This window comes from Oryctolagus cuniculus, chromosome 8 (genome assembly GCF_051225735.1).
Source record: "Oryctolagus cuniculus isolate XC-2025 breed Fujian yellow rabbit chromosome 8, ASM5122573v1, whole genome shotgun sequence".
In the NCBI taxonomy this organism is placed as follows: domain Eukaryota; kingdom Metazoa; phylum Chordata; class Mammalia; order Lagomorpha; family Leporidae; genus Oryctolagus; species Oryctolagus cuniculus.
The window spans coordinates 52,430,136-52,450,986 of NC_142874.1; the positions used below are offsets into that span (position 1 = coordinate 52,430,136).

General features: G+C 38.6%; 1 protein-coding gene across 16 annotated transcripts in view; it reads right to left on the bottom strand.

The window, feature by feature from the left end:
• Positions 1-404: 404 nt before the first annotated feature.
• IL15 (interleukin 15) overlaps positions 405-20,851 on the bottom strand; it is a 95,087-nt gene continuing 74,640 nt past the window's right edge. For 8 of the 16 annotated variants that reach the window (XM_070079477.2, XM_089301686.1, XM_089301688.1 and 5 more), the window contains 6 exons: positions 16,099-16,197; positions 14,999-15,096; positions 12,943-13,027; positions 6,062-6,106; positions 3,408-3,545; positions 405-802 (listed from right to left, as the gene is read on the bottom strand). In XM_070079477.2, the coding sequence (XP_069935578.1) occupies positions 692-802; positions 3,408-3,545; positions 6,062-6,106; positions 12,943-13,027; positions 14,999-15,096; positions 16,099-16,110 (489 nt within the window). In that variant the 5' untranslated portion in view covers positions 16,111-16,197 and the 3' untranslated portion in view covers positions 405-691. 16 annotated transcript variants of the gene reach the window in all.

Consider the following 20,851-nt stretch of genomic DNA (forward strand, 5'->3'; position numbering starts at 1 on the left):
ATTGATATTAGTTTTCTGTATATCATCCTTCCTATCACCAAAAGTTACCACCACCACCACCTGTGATTCAGTATTGTCCATTGCATGCCCTGTATTGCAATTTCTTTCTTTCATGACAGGAGTTTTATGTACCAATAATTACGTTACAGAGTAAAGCCCAGGGTTCACACATGTTTCCTGTTTTCCTTGTTGGTAGCCAATTTTTCCTCATTACTACATCCAGTGGAGAAGTCAGAGAGGCATACTTGTCAGTGGTTCCCCTCTGGCAGGAGCATCCCAGCATGGGTGTGGACCTGTGGTACTGGTACCCAGTCCTACCATCTGTTACATGATTTGACTCTCCCCTTCAGTGACTGCTCCCTATGTTTCCATAAGAGGTAAAATACCAACGCAATTGCAAATGATAAAATATATACACAAATTTATTCAACATTTTTCATCATGCTACACATATATACAATCTCAATAAATTAAAAACAAGCTAGCAAAATATGTCTGTACAAAGTCTGTAGTCACTATGTTATTCATTTTTGTACCTTTATTTCTAGGATTTCATTTGATCCAACCCCTTCTCATCTGCTTGCAGGAAAAACGTGTTCTGGCAGCACATTTGAAATGCAGTGTCTTGTTGCCTCCAAGCAGCAGGAAGGAGTTTGTTAATAATGGAAACACTGCACAGGATCCACGGCAGTCAAGGAGAATTGATGAACATTTGTACAATATGTATAAAACTCTGCAAAAATTCAGTAATATTTTTTTCCTCCAGTTCCTCACATTCTTTGCAACCAGATTCCGTTACATTCTGCTGAACAAAAAGAAAGAATTAGCTGGGCATGCCTAATGCACTTCTTTCCTAGGGATATCACATCATTTGAACTTTCTGGTTCTGGAGACATAAAAACTTTGGCCAATTAATGTACATTAGGAAGAACTATGACAACAGAGAACTAGTAGATTTGATATGGGCATTTTCTTTCTATAGTAGATAAAGGTTATTGAAAAAAAAAAAAGCTGTGTCTACCAAGCTATGAACTTCCAGTTTAAAGCCTTTCAGTGGTGTCTTACCATCTACCCCTAGCATTAGGCATTAAGTTCAACACCCACCTCATGCACCCACCCCCTTAGCACACAGGTTCTTTCCTGACCTATTTCTTTAAGCTTTCACCACCACCTCTACTGTGGGGGACAAAATCACAGAGTGATCCCCGCCTTCCACTCCCATGCACACATCATACCATTAGATGCCCCTCTGCCTTGCTAATGTAGCTGCTGCTACTCACACAGTTTGTTCAGGTGTTGTCTCCTTTAGGAAAGCTACCCTGGACCCCTGAGCTCCCCAGCCTTAGGTTCCATATGCCTTCTCCAGGTCCCAGAATCTTTGTTCAGACATTTCTCACAGTATCTCATATACTATGTATTATGGTATACTTCATATACCACTGTTTTCTAAGCTCTCTTCCAGGAGGGCAAGACCATGCATTTTTGTTTGCCTAGCACTCAGCATGGGACCCAGCACATGGTAATCATCTGGACATTTTGGCTCAGTGGGGCCATTTAGGTGAATATCACAAATTGCTGTAATTCAAACACAGTCTCATGAATAATGAGAATGTTTCAAATGCAGCAGTCATGAATAAACTTTTTAGAGATCATCTGAACCATGGGGGCTGTGCCAGCAAAATTCCAAATTAGATTTTAAATCCATTAAGCTTTTGGAATTCAGATTCACCAGTGTTTATCAAGCACATAGTCAATGCTCAGCACGGTCATATTTCATATAGTGCTGTCCTATTTGATCCTGAAAATAATCATGTCAAACAGGAAGGCAGAGATATGAAGTGACTCATTCCAGTCGACATAATCAGTGGAAACTCTCCACATCTCGGCCTTGCTGGCCTGCCACTCACTCCAGTATGCAGGCCACACTGTCAAGATGAGGGTGACCAGAGAGATGAACACCAAGCTTCAACACTAATACTGCCATAAGTTGTCTGCTCCATGGCTCACTCTCCCTGGGTGAGATGGAGATTACCTATCACAAGAGTTTGTTAGCAATAACTCCATTTCATAAGTATATTGAGTGTTTAGTCTATACAAGGCATTGTTCCGGGAATTGGGATTCCATGCTGGAAAAAAAAAAAAAAAAGAAAGAAACATTTGCCCTTTTGAAGCTGTTATTCTAGTAGGAAAAACAGCCAATACTCACTAAGCAAAATGTATAATATGTCAGATGGTAGACATGCAGGGAAGAACACAGGGAATGCTAAAGTCGGGGAGGGATTGCAACTGTAAGAAGTGACATCACTGAGACACTACAGCATCCTGGCATCCCAGACACACTAGCTCAGGGTCTTTGAATGTTCAGTTGCCTCTGCCAGAACACACTTCTGTTGGTACCCTTGAGGCTCAGTCCTTCACACCCTGGTCAAATTTCAGCTTATTAGTTAAACTGTCTCTAAACTAGGACTTCTGTCCCTCCTTATCTGCCTTCTTTTTTGTCACTGGACTTAATAAATAACTGTATAATTATTCATTTGCTTATTGGTTAATTGTGAGCAGGGATTGTGATTTTTTTTTCATCCTGTGTCTTGAGCACCAGGATTTATTAAATGAACTAATTTTATTATCACCTCCGCAATATAAAACTCCTATCGCTTTGGACACTAGTGATTTGCCATGAAAGCCATCATTCTTTGTACATCAGGGCATTTGTGTGTTCATCCCACAGCTACCATGAGAGTTGCCAGCAATGTTCTGGAACATTCCACTGCCCATATTACCTAAGATATGCAAAATTATATTTAAATATTAATACTTTCATTATTCTTTTTAAAAATTTGCATTTCCAGGAAAAAGAGGACTGACTCCAGAGTGAAACTTCCTGGGAAAGAATCATGGCTGCCCATTCGACTGTGTTTCATCTAAGCCCAGTGCTCCAATTTCTTCAAACCTCATACAGAGATAAGGATAACTACTTCACATATGTATTGTGAGGATTAAGTGAACTGCCGCCCAGTTATAGCTTGAAGAATAGTGTCTGGTCCACCATAGTAACTCAATAAATGTGAGCTACTACTATACTTGATTATGTCAGTAGACTACTGTCTGTCAGGTGCACCTGAGGATAAACACCTAGAGGTGAATAACCTGTTTGGCTTACCACTAGGACCTGGCATCAATACACACTGTCTAACATTATTCAGCAAATGTTTGTTTACCAAATAAGCACATGAGTAATTCTGGATGGTGTGCATGCCTACAATGTTGTCACTTTCAGATGTCACTCCACTGGATTTGAACGCTGTCACCCAAGTGCCCTTTAGGAGGATCTGCTTGTCCATTAATAACTTCCCACAATGAAGCCAAAAGCATCGGATGTGGCTCTGTGTAACTTCTAGATAACTCACCCCTTTAGAAGATAAACTGGTATTTGCTAGGATGATAAGGTTTTGTACTGTTTCATTAATGTCCATGTTTCTGGACTCATGAGAAATAACTCGTAACTCCAGGAGAAAGCACTTCATCGCTGTGACTTTGCAATTGGGCTAAAAATAAAAGTTACAGAGAACCATTTTGAAAAAAATATTTTCTCATTATTCAATTTTACATTCATGCAATTTTGAATTTTTTCAGTCAAGGACTTTTTTAAAAGATTTATTTATTTATTTGAAAGTCAGAGTTACACAGAGAGAGGAAAGGCAGAGAGTGAGAGTGGTCCTCCATCCGTTGGTTCACTCCCCAGATGACCACAACGGCCGGAGCTGTGCCGATCCTAAGCCAGGAGCCAGGAGCTTCCTCCGGGTCTCCCACGCAGGTGCAGGGACCCAAGCACTTGAGCCATCCTCCACTGCTATCCCAGGCCACAGCAGAGAGCCAGATCAGAAGAGGAGCAGCCAGGACTAGAACTGGTGCCCATATGGGATGCCAGTGCTTCAGCCCAGGGCATTAAGCCACAGCGCTGGCGCCTGAAGTCAAGGATTTTATAAACATACATAATGCTCTTCAAATTTTATGAGCATTCAGTTTAATTTTTTCTTTTGGCTTAGAAATAAAAATCGAAACAAACCAATAAAATAATTACAAAGAATATCACTATTGTGCAGGAGAAAGAACATAAAACTAGAGAACCTAGAAAGAGTAGAAAGAGGAGCACATTTCTCCTATGGAAAGAGTAATATTGGACCCCTAGACTCTCAAAATATCAATACAGTCAATTGTAAGAATGTTTAAAAATCAGACTATATATTATCATTTTAATTGTAATCATCCTATACCTGCAAGTTCCAAATTTTCAGAGGCATAAGTGATTCCAAGAAATTTATTAGAAAAATCAAAGCAGATATAGTACCTATCCATAGCTGAATGTATCAGAAAGATTACCACAAAAATACCTTTCCCACATTAGTTACTTTATTTAAATCCTAAATTTCAAAGAAAGGAAATATTTAATGAACATGTGGAGATTTGATCATGATTCCAGTGACTCTGTGTTCACAATGGCTTGCACAGTGCTCGGGACCCTGCAAGCAATCCACATGATCACTGAATGAAGGAATAAATACAGGAGCAAATCTATGTGCCTGGGACTAGCAATGTCCTTTACCCCCAATAGTAGCTGCTTAGGATTGAAAAGCAAATATTGTCACCATATTAGCAAAAACAAAACCGAGGTTCAGAAATATTGATTTACTTCCAAGGTAACTCAGGAGGAAGTGGCTGAGTCAGTATTCAAATCTGAATTTCAAATTTGGGTTCTTTCTACAACCCATGAGCTACAAGATTATCTGGCAAAACCAAAAAATCTCAGAATGTTAAGTGTTGGTGGTTAGCTGACTGCTTTCTGCTTTGAAAAACAAATGAAAATAGAAAAGATGCTTAGGCCAGAGGAGTGCAGCAGCAGTACCCTAGTGGTCGAGAGATACTGCTTTTTTCCAGTGTTTGGATGTGGCTTCTTTCCAATGCTTAGAAAGTTTGAGTGGGGACAATGCTTTCTATTTCAGAGAAATTCTAACTGAGACAGAATATTGTGTTGAACGCACACAACATAGTTTGTTTTCTTGGTTTTAGTAACAATCCAGAGAAAAATGATTAAGATCATGACTGCAATCATGTTTGCTTTAGGCAATGTAAATATATTTACGATGTAAGTTCAAGGTCATTTTTGAATTCTGATCAGGTTTATAGATTATATTTCTTTTCTCACCTAGAGAATATTTAGTCAAAACTCTTTCCTGACAAAAGTAGGGAATCCCAGAAAAGGAGGAACACAGATGCCTTTAAGCAACTTGTAGAAAATACAATTAGACTTGCTGACATACTGCAACACTGGAAATAACTGAGATGCTGGATACTTTTAAGTTGAATCACTCAATCTGATTCGTGCATCTGATTGCATCAAGACGCAACTACATCACAAGAACACATAATATATTTTGTCTGACATTCATAGAAAAGGCTTTTTTATATTTTGATTTGGCATCATTATAAAAAAGCATTTATGAAGTTTTTTCCTCAAGTCAAACAACCTCAACAATCACTTATAAATTTCATTCATCATATAAGAGCACATTATAAGTTAGATTAAAACCCGCACGTGGGGGCAAACATTTGGCCTAGCAGTTAGGCTGCCACTTAGCATGTCTGCGTCCCATATCAGAGTGCCTGGGTACAAGTTCCCTCTATCCCTGGTTCCAGCTTCCTGCTAATGTGAACCCTTGGAGGCAGCAAGTGATTCCCTCCACTGCTGGTTCCAACTTCCTGCCAATTCCTTCCCCTGGAGGCAGCAAGTGATGGCTGAAGTGGTTGAGTCCCTGTAATGAACATGTTGACCTGAATTGAATTACTGTCTCTCAGCCATGCCTAACTCAGTCTAAGTCATTATGGGTATTTGTAGAATAAACCGGTGAATGGGACATTTTCTCTGTCTCTTTCTATCAAATAAATGAATTTAATATAACAATTTAATTCTAAAACACACATTTTAATTAAGTAGTGAAAATGCACTTCTTAGACTTTTGAAAACTGGAAAGTAAAGCAATTTTGAATAAAATACTGTACTCACATGAGCATCACTCTCAGTATATAAAGTAGCATCAATATGGATGGACTGAAAGGAAACAGAATTCAACAACGTGAAAATCCATGCCTCGTTTTAGATAATATGAAGACAATATCCTGAAAATAACTTCAGCTTTTTAAATTAAATTTCTGGAGATAAGTTTATATTCATATCAAGTGTAAGAGAAAATACAGAGATTCTGTGTACCTTTCATCAGGTTTCCCCCAATGCAATACCTTGCATAACCACGGTGTCATAGTATAGCCAGAAAACTGACATACATACTATAGTGGGTATGTGTGTGCACATGTCTGTGCAGTTTCATCACTCACTCAAAACGGTTCTATCGTGATGAGGCTCCTCCTGCTCTTTTTGTACAGGCAAACCCTCCACCCTCTCATCTCATCTCATCTTCCCACCACCACTTTATCCTGCTGATCTCCAGCTAACCCTTCTCTGTTCTCCATGTCTATGATTTTGTCGTTCCATTCGTGTGATATAAAAAGAACCATACAGGATATTTAGCTTTAAAATATTCTTTTTTTTTTTTGAGAGGTTGTGGATTTACAGAAAATGAACTGAAATTATAGCACTCTCATATGCTCTGTTACCCTAATCCAGTTTTCCCTATTTTTAAGGTCTTGAATTAGTGTAGTACGTTTGTTACAACTGGTGAGTCAATATTGCTACATTATTAAGTCTACAGTCTATTAGGGTTCATTTTTTTATGTCTCAATTTCTCTGTGTCTTGACAAACGTATAGTGACATGCATTCACTATTACAGCATCATATAGAACAGTTTCACTGCCTTTCCCCCAACCCTTGGCAACCATTGATGTTTAAAACTTTCTCTATAGTTTTCCATTTTCCAAAATTTCATGTATGTGGGATCATACAGTATGAAGTCTTTTCAGATTGGCTTCCTTCACTTACTAATATACTTTCAAGTTTTTTCCAATTCTTTTCATGGCTTGATAGCCCTTTTATTTTTCATCACTGAATGATTTTCCACTGTATGGGCGTACTAGAGTGGAGACTGGCTTTTTCACACAATATAATTCTCTTTAGATCCATCCAGCCTAACAATAGCTATTCACCTACTGAAGCACACAGTGCTCATTTGTGGTCTGGAGCAAATGAACAAAGCTCTATGAATACTTATGGGAATGCTTATCTGTGAATGCACAGTTTCATTTCTGTGGGGTAAATATCCAAGAATATGTCTAACTGTTAGATCAGATGGAAAATGCACATCTTTTACAGGAAGCCGTCAGACTATGGAGTGGCTGTGCCATTTTATATTCTTAGCAGGAATGAATGATTCAATTCCTTCACAGTCTTTCCAGAATTATCACTAGTCTAATTACATTTATTTGACATTATCAGCAATTCTTTTTTATTTTGGACATTCTTACTGGTGCCTGAAGAGATGTCAATGTTATTTTAATCTGCATCTAAATAAAATACACTCAGATTTGGTACTCTTCAAAACAAACAAACAAAAAAATTAGAAAGCTTGTTGAGGAGATTTATCTCTTTCCTTTCCAATCTGCATGCTATTTATTTATTTTTTCTGCTATGTTGAATGAAAATGAGGAAAGCCTACATGTATGCTTTTCTTCTGTTGCTAGGGGAAAGCATCCCGTCTTTCACTCACCACTAAAGTACAGCAGTTGTAGGGTTGTTGCTAGGTTTTCTGTTCTCAAATTGAGGAGGTTCTCCTTGTCTCTACTTTGCTGAGAAATTTTAACTTGAATGGGTGATACAGGGATACCATGACAAAGTATCACAGACTGGTTGGTTTAAAAAACGCAAATCTATTTTGTCATAGTCTGAAGACCAGAAGTCTGACATCAAGGTGTATAAGGCTGGTTTCCTCTGAGACCTCCTTGCTTGGCTAATATTGACCGCTTTCTCTTGGTGTCTTCACTCTGTGTATCTGTATCCTCCTCTTACCTTTTTTGAAGAATACCAGACAGATGGGTTTAGGACCTAACCCAGTGACCTCATTTTGACTTTATTCATTCTTTTTTTTTTTTTTTAAAAAAAGATTTATTCATTTATTTGAAAGGCAGAGTTACAGACAGGCAGAGGCAGAGAGAGGTCTTCCATCTTGCTGGTTCATGCCCTAGATGACTGCAACTGCTGGATCTGCACCTACTGAATCCAGGAGCCAGGAGCTTCTTTCAAGTCTCCCATGTAGGTGCAGGGGCCTAAGGACTTGGTTAATCTTCTACTGCTTTCCCAGGCCACAGCAAAGAGCTAGATTGGAAGTGGCACAGTCATGACTTGAACCAGCACCCATATGGGATGCCTGTGCTGCAGGCAGCGGCTTTACCAGCTATGCCCTAGAGCTGGCCCCTTAATTCTCTCTTTTTAGAACGCATCTCAAAACACATTCTGAGGTGCCAGCAATAAGAATTTCAACATTTGAAATTGGAGATAGGAACAAAATAGAGACCATTAACAGGTGATTTTATGACTTAGCCTGATAATGTGATAGCCTATATTGATTTTCAAATACTGAACAAGACTTTGCATACTTGGAATACATTGCGCTTGCTCACCATTTATAATCTTTTTCATATGCCACTTTGTTATTTGATTTGCTGATATTTTATCAAGGAATTTTATTTTGAAGTTCATTAGAGTTAACTGTAATTTTCTATTTGGTAATGTATCTGCTTTAGCACCGGAGTAATACTGGCCTCCTCAATTCGGTAGAAAAGTGCTTCTTTCTCTTCTATTTTCTATAAAATACTGTAAAATTGTGAATTTTTCTTTGAATATTTGGGGAAAAGATACAATGACATCATGTAGGTCTGAAGATTTTTTTTTGAGGGCTTTTGTATGATAAATTCAATGTCTTTAAGTGGTTATAAGGGAGGCTGGATTACCAACTTCATCTTGGTTATGTTATCATAGTTTGCAGCTTTTAAAGAATTGGTCCATTTCCTCTAAGTTGTCATATTTGTAAGGGTACCATTGTGCATTAATTTTTTCTTATTATCCTGATATTGGTAATTTGCATCTTCAATCTTTTTATCTTTGCCAGTCTTACTAAAAGTCTAGCAATTTTATTTTATGTATTTATTTTTAATTTATTTTACAGGTAGAGTTATAGACAGTGAGAGAGAGAGACAGAGAAAAAGGTCTTCCTTCTGTTGGTTCACTCCCCAAATGGCCACTATAGCTGGAGCTGTGCCGATCTGAAGCCAGGAGCCAGGGGCTTCTTTTGGTTTCCCATGCGGGTGTAAGGGCCCAAGCACTTGGGCCATCCTCCACTGCCCTCCAGGGCCACAGCAGAGACCTGAACTGGAAGAGGAGCAACTGGGACTGGAACCTGGCTCCCATATGGGATGCCAGCGCCACAGGTGGAAGATTAACCTAGTGCACCATGGCGCCGGCCACTCACAATTTTATTGATCATTCTATATAACCAACATTATCTTTCATTGTGCTTTTCTTTGTTTTCCTGAATTTCTTTTTTTTTTTTTTAAGATTTATTTTATTTATTTGAAAGACAGAGTTACAGAGAGAGGTAGAGACAGAGAGAGAGGTCTTCCACCCGCTGGTTCACTCCCCAGATGGTTTCAATGGCGGGAGCTGTGCTGATCTGAGGCCAGGAGCCAGGAGCTTCTTCTGGGTCTCCCACAAGGGTGCAGGGGCCCATGCTACTGCTACTGATTTCCTATGCCATAGCAGAGAGCGGGATTGGAAGAGGAGCTGCTGGGACTAGAACCGGTGCCCATATGGGATGCCGGCATTCCAGGCCAGAGCTTTAACCCGCTGCTCCACAGCGCTGGCCCCTTCCTGAAATTCTTAATTTATTTGTTTATTTAATTTTAATTCATGCATTCCTACTGGTTGTGTTGGGTTTGCAATTTTTCTAGTTTCGTGAGATGGTAACAAAGTTCCTTGACTTGATATCTTTGTTCTTTTTGAGTGTAGTTACTTGGTTTTTAATGTTTTCCTCTCAATATTGCTTAAGCAGCATCCCACATGTCTTCTTGCTCTGTATTTCATTTTCAGGCAGTTTATCCATTTTCAATATTCATTATGACTTGCTCTTTGACCCTTTGATTATTTAGAATTAGACTATGTAATCCTCAAGTTTTCAGAGATGTTCCTATTGTATTTGTGCTAATGACTTCTACTTTGATTCCACTGTGGCCTAAGAATATATTCTGTATGTATGATTCAAATTCTCATACTTTTCCTATTTTATTTCCCAGGCCAGAATATGTTCAGTCCTGATAAATGCTCCATGGATGCTAAAAAAAAAAAATAAATAAAAAAAAAAAAAATTCTGGGGCCAGCACTGTGGCATAGTAGGCTAAGCCCCAGCATCCCATGTGGGTGCCAGTTTGTGTCCCAGTTGCTCCTCTTTGAATCCAGCTCTCTGCTTATGTCCTGAGAAAGTAGTGGAAAATGGCCAAGTGCTTGGGCCCCTGCACCAACGTGGGAGACCCAGAAGAGGCTCCTGGCTTCAGATCAGCCCAGCTCTGGCCGTTGTGGCCATTGGGCGAGTAAACCAGCAGATGGAAGACCTCTCTCTCTGTCTCTCCCTCTCTCTGACTGTAACTCTACCTCTCAAATAAATAATAAAAACCTTTTTTAGAAAAGCATATTCTATTGTCGAGAGGAGTGTTTCATGTATTAGATTATGTCATGTGGGTTGGTTGTTCTGTGTTTGTCTATATTCTTTCTGATTTTCTGTATGATAGTCCTATTAGTTACAGAGAAGGAAACAATGAAGTCCTTGGCTCTAATTATGAGTTTTTCTATTTTGTCCCTTCAGTTATGTTACTTTGTGCTTCATGAATTTAGAGACTATTGTTTGGTGCATATATATATACTTAAGATATTATATATAATATATTATAGTATATATAATATACAATATATCATATATAATACACAACATATAATAATATATAACATATTATAGTATAATATATTAATATAATATATAATAAATAATAAATTTATATATGATGCATTATATATAATATCTCAAGTATATATACATATATGTATACATATATATATGTGTGTATATATATGTATTTAAGATAGTATATTTTTCTCTTGGAGATATCTGCTATTATTATGTAATGTTTCTCCAGCCTCAGGAAATTTTATTTGCTTTTTAGTTTAATTTATCTAATATAAATATAGCCTCTTTTGTTTTAAATTAATGTGTGCAAGTGTATTAGTTTCCTAGAGCTGATATACACAAAATACCACAAAGTAAGTGAGTGGTTTACACCAACAGAATTTTGCTCACTCGTGTTTCTGGAGATGAACAAAATCAAGGTGCTGGCTGGGCCATGCTGATTCTGAAGGCTCTAGGGAAAAATCCTCCCGCGTCTTTCCCAAGCTGCTGGTGAACCTTGGCAATCCTTGGCCTTCCTGAGCCTGTAGCTGCATCATTCCACCTCTATCTTTATACAACATTCCACCCAGTGGGTTTCGTTGGGTCTTTTCTGTTTCTTATAAAAGCTCTAGTTATTGGATTTAAGGCCCACCCCATTCTAGGATGACCTCATTGTCACCTCATTAACTGTGACTGCACAGACAAATAAGCTCACATGTTGAAGGCAATACAGGGCCGGCTGCTCGGGGAGGGCAGTATTCACTGCATAGTATATCCTTTTCTATTCCTTTAGTTTCCGCTGACCTATGCCATTGTACTTGATGTGAGTTTCTTGTAGATAGTTTAGCTGATTTACGTTCCGTGATCAACTCTGCCCATCTCTGGCTGTTACTCGATATACTCTCTCTTCTTCTTCTGTGATGCTGAAAATACAGCTGCTGGATCTTTTATGACTGTCCTCAAGATCTCCAAGCCTTTTTGGGACAGTTTTCTACATAGTATTCTATCTTCAATATAGTTGACTTTCCCTTATAATAGTTACTTTGCTAATTAGCACTTGTTTTGAATGTTTTATATTTTAGTTATGTATTTTTCAGTTATTTAATTTCCATTTGGTTCCTTTTATATTTTCTAATTCTCTGCTAAGGATTTCTCTCTTTTTATTTGTTTCACAGGCATTTGTAATTGCTTTTTGAATTTTTTTATAATAACTGCTTTTCAAATCCACGTTGGATAATTCCATCATATGACCCATCTTGATTTTGGATTCTGTTGATTGCCTTTTCTCATTCAAGCCATAACTTTCCTGCTTTTTGGCATCATGACTGATTTTCAATTGTATCGTGGCATTGTGGCTGTGTTGTTAGATTATGGTCCAACCTAAATCCATTTCAATTAGATTTCACATGCAAGTTCTGACTTGCTTAGGTATACTGCAACGATAGTGGCAGTTTAGTCTTCAGCACCTCTTGGGTGCTAGTTTGGTAAGCTTCAGGCTCTCACATTTTGGTTTCAGCTACTGTGAAAAGAGGTACTTTTCCAGCCTAGGCCATCTGATTTCTCCAGGGAGATGATGGGAGACTCTGGCCACCAGGGCTAAAATATAATTCTCCAGATCATGATTTTGAGTGAGGATCCTAGTCTCTCTCTTTCTCTTGCCCACTGGTTCTGCCAGGTTGCAGAAGAGGACCTCTAGTCCACAGCTGAGTGAGCACTTGCCTGGATGAAGCCATTTCCCATGCAGGTGCCACCAACCTCCCTAGTTTCTTTAGCTAGGCCAAGGAGTGTCTGACCTATAGAGACCCTTCAGGCTAGACTATGTATTGCTTTATACATAATTACAGCTTGAAAATGTAAGCAAAAGATTTTGGGGCTTCAGAGAGCTCATACCTTTCCACAAAAATATTGGGTCAATGAGATCTCATTAAAAGTGACAGAAAACACAAGGAGAAACATACATCATAGAAATTATGCCAGCAATTTTATGGACAAATGAGTACTCACTTTTATAAGATCTTCAATTCTTTTCAGATCACTAATGACATCATGCCAGTTGGCTTCTGTTTTAGGAAGACCTGCACTGATACAGCTGGAAAGGAAAGCACACAGAAAAGCATTTGGAATGAGCACACTAGTGCTTATAATTGAAGGAGCAATCAAGAGTTGTTTTATTTGGACTATTGAAAGGACCAGTGTTGCCCTTTTTCTCTGTATTCAACAGCTGTAGAGAAATATAAATATCAAAAATATAATACAACCTTGACACTTTAGGTGTAACTCAAGTCTTGACCAATTAGCTAGGAGCCTAATTGCAGTCATAATTCATAAATAACCTTGATCAATTTATCACAAAGGGAGAAAAACAGTACCAGATGTGTGTTTAGTGCCCAAATAAATGTTTCTAACTGAAACATTAAATTTATTTAAGTAGAGGTTCTTTAGAAAGTTTTAGGTCTAACAAATAGATAAAGTTCTTAAAATAAGCAATAATCATTTTCATGTAATGATTTCAACAGTAAGTGTTCTTTACAGTGTGTCAATTTAGCCCCTTTCATATGCTCATGCTACTACTATGCTTGCAGCAGGTTTCTTCACAAATATTGTAGGCTTTAGCCCAATCTGGGCTAAATAATCATATATTTATTCACTTCGGTAAAAATTTCAATTTGATATCCAGAAAAAGGCACTAACAGCAATCAAATGATTATGGAATGATTCCTGGAGCTTCAGGAAATACAGTCACTCTCTGAAGGGTCTTTTTAAAAGAAAAGAAAAGATTTATTTATTTATTTGATAGAGTTACACAGAGAGAGAAGGAGATAGAGAGAGAGAGAGAGAGAGGTCCATCCCCTGGTTCACTCCCCAATTGACCTCAACAGCTGGAGCTGTGCTGATACAAAGCCAGGATCCAGGAGCTTCTTCCGGGTCTCCCACATGGGTGCAGGGGCCCAAGGACTTGGGCCATCTTCTAGTGCTTTCCTAGGCCATTAGCAGAGAGCTAAATTGGAAGTGGAGCAGCTGGGACTTGAACCAGCGCCCATTTGGGATGCTGGCACTGCAGGGGGTGGTTTACCTGCTACACCACAGCACCAGCCCCTGATGTGTCTTGTAAAGAAGCATGACAGCCGACGCTACTCTTTCTTATGAGGAAAATTTAGTTGTACAACTCTGTTTTCTTATAGCCTAAGTAAGGTATCAGTACAGTGAAAATGAAACAGCAGTCACAGTACAGAACAATAGTGTGTATGCTTTAGGCCAACTGACTGCATAATAGTAGTTGAATCTAAGAGAAAGGAAAAAGTTAATAGGCACAGGAAAATATGGATCTTTATTAGAAGAAAAAGCAAAAAATCTAAATAAAGGAAAAAACCTTTTATATGGAACCAAAATAGCAGTCAGGCAATAGGAAGAGTCAGTGCCAGGAACAGATTAGAAAAGTAACACAGTGAATCCTTAATACCCACTGCTGTGAACAGCATGTGAGGTATCAGTAAGTGAGGTATTTCCAAGATTAGCCAGGTATCAAGAGGCCTGTATTATTTGAGGGACACACTACTCTTTGGGAATATGGCAAGAAATAGAAATTCTCATCAAGGTGTTCACCAAGCCTCCCAAATCCATATAATCTTCCTTCTATAACATCCTGAATACTGAGTACTAATAAATATGAGAAAACTGAAGATAAACCACTTTAATGGGGAAGATATTCAAAGGCAATCATATGGCCATTAATCTAATGATACTTATGGTAAAATTAGGGGCTGGCATTGTGGCTCAGTAGATGCTGGCATCCCATATCAGAGTGTTGGATGGAGTGCTGGCAACTCTGCTTCCAATACAGCTCCTGCTGATGTGCCTGGGAAGCTTCATTTGATGGTTCGAGTATGTGGGTCCTTGCCACCCATGTGGGAGAAACAGATGGAGTTCCCAACTCCTGGCTCCTGGTTCTGGCCAGGCACTACCTTGACTGTTGTAGCAATTAGGAAAGTCTCTCCCTCTCTCTCCTTCACTCTGCCTTTCAAATAAATAAATAAATCTTTTTAAGAAAACAAAACATTACCCAAAAATGAAGACATGAATGCCAGCCTCAGCTAAAAAATGACTGTTTAGGAGTAAACACAGGTAGCACTGGATGGAAGTACTTCTCAGATACGGTTTCTGAAAAACAGAATTATAGACAAGATGATAATATTTTTAGCAGAAAGCTTAAGTTTAAAACAATGTCTTATTCTTTTTTATATGCAAAATGTGCTTTTATCACAATTTTACAATTAATGATCATTAGTAGAAATGATGAAACTTAAAATTTATCTTTGTTTTTCTGCTTTTTCTCCCTTACCTCCAAGTCTGTCTCTTATGTTCTAAATTCATTAACAGATATTTCTTCAGATGAATGTCAATGTTAACAACTTAACAAGGTTACATATAAGTGAACTGTATATATACATCAATATGACCACTCAATTTTTTTCTTATTCTTTGACTTCTCATTCATCCTTCTCTCCTTTTTTAACAGGCTAACATAAGTATAATAACATACATTGCTAACATGGAAGCAGTATTTCTATGTTAATTTCATGTGACTGTATAAAATTAATTATATGTTAACATCACCTAGAGAAAAATTGGATAAAATGGAATCAATTAAATATGTTCTTTTCCTTCCTGACAGACATTATATAATTTTCTTGGTAATTTGGAAAAGTTATTTATTTCAACATTTTCCAGAGTTTCAATACTTTTATCTTCTTCTTGTGGTTTGTCAAATCTTTAATAGTTTCAAAAAGTAGTGTTAATTACCACTTTGCACACCAAGAGTCTTTGCTTCATTTAGTCTACACTGAAGATATGAATAATACCAGGCCTTGCCCTCAAAGACTACATAATTTACACAGTAGATAGACATTTAACAAACAAAATAGAGTTAGATAAGTGGAATAATGCATTCACAATGGCATGAAGCATGTAGCAAGATTATTAATAGAGCTCTTAAAAACCTATTTTATTTTTCTTCAAAATAGGAATAAACCTTATGTGAACAGATATGTGTGACATCCCAATATCATTAGAGAATAATCATATAACTTATTATGAAATATCTAAATTTCAAGTGATTTGTTAAGAAAAATCTGTATGCTGATTTCATTTATGTTTTCCTACCGAAATTCTCATTACTCAATGCCAGGGTAAATCCTTAAGAACTGAAGAAGAGCTGGCTATGACGATGGGTTTCCAGCAGCCATCCATCCAGAATGCCTCCTAGAAAACAGCGAGGGTGAGGGATGATCCATTAAAACAGGCAGACAGCATGGGGGAAAGAAAGGGAGGGAATTAGTATTCATTTAGCACTGACTTTATTTTTTGGAGAAGATGGACAGACAGATAGAAAGTGAACTTTCATCCACTGATTCGCTTCCCAAATGCCTGCAACATCTGGGACTGACAGACTGAAATCAGGAGCTGGAAACTCAATCAATTCTCCCACATGGGTAGCTAAAACTCAATCACTTGAGTGAACAATGTGCATTAGCAGGAAAGTGGAGTCAAGAGTTGGAGCCAGGTATTAAAACTCCAATGTGGGATGTAGTCATTTTAACTGATGTCTTAACTGTTAGGCCAAATGCCTTCCCGGCACCTACTTTTTAATGGATGCTTTATTACTTACTTAATATATGCTGGATCACAATTAATTCTCACAATACTACTGTAGGGTAAGGTTAACAGCATTAGGGCAAGCTACTGAAACCCCACAGCAAAAAACATTACAGCCAAAATTTCAGACCTAGTTTGTCTAATTACAAAACCCAAACACTTTGCTACATTATGTCCCTGAATTGACAAATTCCAGAGCGATGTATATGAAAAAGCAGATATAACCAAATACTTGAATTCATATAACCGCTGCCTGTTAGTCTAACTTACACAGCAATAACTCTTTGTGCAGACCTTAAATAAATGTCTTCAGTCTGATGAAATAAATGACTATTAACTGAAACATCATTTGAAAATTTTGTAAATAACAAAATTCTATTTTTTTCTAATTCAAAGCTGGTAAAGAAAGTGAAAATCGAACTTTCTCTCATTTGACTACATTTAATTTAAAATATTTAAAATAAAAATATTTGAAGTACAAACTTTTATTCATACTGTCATTTAAATATAGCTTAAATATAGTATGCATTTGTTGACCTCCTCCACAAAGTTCAATGTGCCACATCCCCTGAACACAAGTATTCACTGTGATTAATTTCAATAACTCAGATAACTAAATTATTAGACTTCCCAGTTGTTCAATTCAAAAAGTTATTATTAAAAATATATAATGAATTACTCTTTTCTTTTTTGACAGGCAGAGTGGACAGTGAGAGAGAGAGACAGAGAGAAAGGTCTTCCTTTGCCGTTGGTTCACCCTTTAATGGCCGCTGCGGCCGGCGCACTGTGCTGATCCGAAGGCAGGAGCCAGGTGCTTCTCCTGGTCGGCCCAAGCACTTGGGCCATCCTCCACTGCACTCCCTGGCCACAGCAGACATCTGACCTGGAAGAGGGGCAACAGGGGCAGAATCCGGCACCCCAACCAGGACTAGAACCCCGGCTACCGGTGCCGCAAGGTGGAGGATTAGCCTAGTGAGCTGCGGCTCCGGCGATGAATTACTCTTAAAAGGGAAAGTTAACATTTATCTAGATATTAAGCAAGATACCGTAAGGATATATCCAGCAGGAATACTTTTTGTCTGACAAAACATATTAAATCAAATCTTCCAATTAAGCATGATCTAAATCACTCATTAATTCATTTAGTTAAAGCAAATCCTCTTCATTGCTCTCATCTTACAGTCACTCTCTTTGTGTTATCTCACTGCTTCAAATTTCTTATAAAACTCCCAATTATCTTTGTAATTTCATCTAAAGCCTCTTAAATTCCCTGCATTGTTGTGGTATCCCAAATTCCACATTGTTGAAACAATAATAGTATTTATCGATTTGGCCTTGAGTACTGGGAAGGGTGATACAGTTTTTAATCTGGCCTTGGGAAGCTACTTTCCGAACAATGGGGATTCATCGTGTGCTCCTCTAGCAGGGGGTCTTCTGAAATGTCACAGTGAACTTCACTGCCCTGCCCGGTGACTCCCCGCTGTTGTAAGTACTCATAAAGAAGAATAAGTGCTCTGGCCACAGTGCTGCACAATAGAATACGGTTGCCAACTGGGGGAATGCAGGAGGAAGCATCCTCTAAAGCGTCTAACAAAATAATGGTAATGGGAACCTGTGTAGCTGGAAAGGAACATGTCACAGCTGTGATCGTGACTCGGCAAAAGAACAAGGCTTTCTGAGCTGACAGTGAAGGATCTGGGTTTTCCCAAACAATCAACCTGCCACATGCTATAGTTTCGCAGACTAAAAATTGTACTGAAAATATATGGGTGTGCGTGTGTGTGTGTAAGTTTGTGTGTGTGTGAATCCTGTGGGTCACAGAAACCTGAAAACACAAAAACGTGCTATCTTTTCTTTGGGAGCAGGAACCAATGATAACTATATATAGTTAGTATATATACATATATAGTAGTATATATGTATTAATTATATATATAGTAATATACCCACTATCCATGATGAAATATTAACTAGAATAAATATTGTTTATCTAATGTTTTATATTTCATATATATTGCATTTGATACTGGGAATATCTTTAAGTGGGAGAAGCTACTCTTATTTTACAGTGAAGAAACCGATTTTGTGAGAGGTTAAGTGACTCAGTTCTGGTATATGGCATGCATAGAGCCATGATAATGTTTCCATATCATCTGGATTGAGCAAGGGGAGGGAGGAGGCAACACATTTCGAACTCCATAGAGAAAGTATCTGAATCAACCCATGGGAATAATAAAAAGCTACTGCTCTCTGAGTATGCAAAAGCAGGTCCCTCAAACAATTCTGCCACACAAGGGAACTCACGTTTACATACATTACATCTGCATTCTGTCATTAGACTTTCACAAAACACCTTTTAGGAAGAAGTGGCTGACACCAATGTAATTACTTTCGAGGAGGCAAATATAGAGTGGAAACTTTCTACTTCCCTTTCTGCCACATTATTTGAAGAACTATAGAAGCAGTGTTTAATTCTGCCATACTAATTGCAAACAGTCATGAAATGCCCTCATAATCAGTCCCTCTTTGGTTTCTGCTTCATTACTGTGGGTCCTAGATCTGACAATAGAAAAGATGAAATCCCAGGCCAAACCTCCAGGAGCTATTCACAGGGTTTTAGGCAGGAGAGTTCTGGACCTTATAACTAGGTCTCACTGCAGGGTGACTGCCAGCCTCATGGCACCACTGCCATCTTAGCAGGATGATACTGCTCAGGAGAGCAACTTCCCAGAGAATGGCCAGTTCAACACAGTGGGGCAGCTCTGGCAGCTTTTATGCTGGACTGCTTTGTGAAAATAACTGCAAACATATTACATTCTGTACAAGCGTTGCAGTTCTTCCCAGAGAGGAAATAAAAGCTAACATTGATGGAACAAACACATAAGCCTCAGCCATTCCTGCTCATTGCCCAAAAGGTAGATGAATATCAGAATTTATTCCTTGTCCTTGAATCGTAATTGTCTTTAACCCCACCCCTGCATTCTTCCCCAGGTTCAGAGGCCCAGAGGCCACTTGAAAGACCAGTGTGGAGGAATTCGCCTCTGCCTGCTGCCTCCTACCCCGGCCCCAACCCCTAGCCCTCCTAAGATATAAGAAAGCCCAGTCTGGGTCTCCTGACAGGTGTTCCGGCACTCAGTTCTGGTATATGGCATGCATAGAGCCATGAAAATGTTTCCATATCATCTGGATTGAGCAAGGGGAGGGAGGAGGCAACACATTTCGAACTCCATAGAGAAAACGCTGGCAGCTGGTCACCTCTGCGGATTTACTGTCTCTGAATAAACTTGCTCTGGCTGTAGATTTATATTCCTGCCTCCTCCCCGTGCTGCAACTCTTTTCCTGGTATTTTTGTGCCCCATGTGAGGAGGCAGCAATCTGCACTCTTTTCCTAACAAACATACTTGCAATGTTGTTCTGTTCTGCTTATTTACTTGTCCAGTCACACATTTCAAATTTATAAATAGATTTACTAATAAGACATGTAAGCATTGCATTACTCTGAATATATACCACTTGTTTACTCAAAAAAAAAAAAAAAAAACTAAGTTAAGCTAAAGAAGAAGGCAAGCCAAGACTGAGTATAAAGACTGTAAGACAGCACTGCTGTCCTTAAGTCAATTAGTCAATATTAGTTGAGCACTTACTATGGGCTGTTTTGTATGACCTTGGGTTGCATCATTGATTGCAAGAGAAAAATAACCTTTATTTCAGGAAGTCAGACCATACATAACAAACCAAGTAAGTTCATTTTATATTTGATCAGAGAGTTACAAATACTACGGGAAAAAAAAAAAACACAGAATGAGATTAGAAGCATGGTGTTGCAAGTTTTTGTAGGATGTTCAGAATAGTTTATCAAGAATGCAAAATTGGACAAGACACACATAACAAGGGCATTAGCTCCAACGATGTCTTAAAGAATGGCATTTGATGTGGTAGGAACAGCTGAAGCAAGGTCTCCAGGGCAGCAGCCAACCTGTGACTTTGGGGGACAGAAAAGGGGACAATGTGGGGCCAGCTCTGTGGCATACATGTAAGACCACCACATGCAGTGCCAACATCCCATATGAGCACCTGTTCAAGTCCCGCTGCTCCACTTCTGATCCAGCTCTCTACTAATGGCCTGAAAAAGCAGTGAAGATGGCCCAAGTGCTTGGGCCTTTGCCACCCATGCGAGAGACCTGGGAGAAGCTCCTGGTTCCTGGCTTTGGCTTGGCCCAGCCATGGCCATTGTGGCCATTTGGGGACTGAACCAGTATAT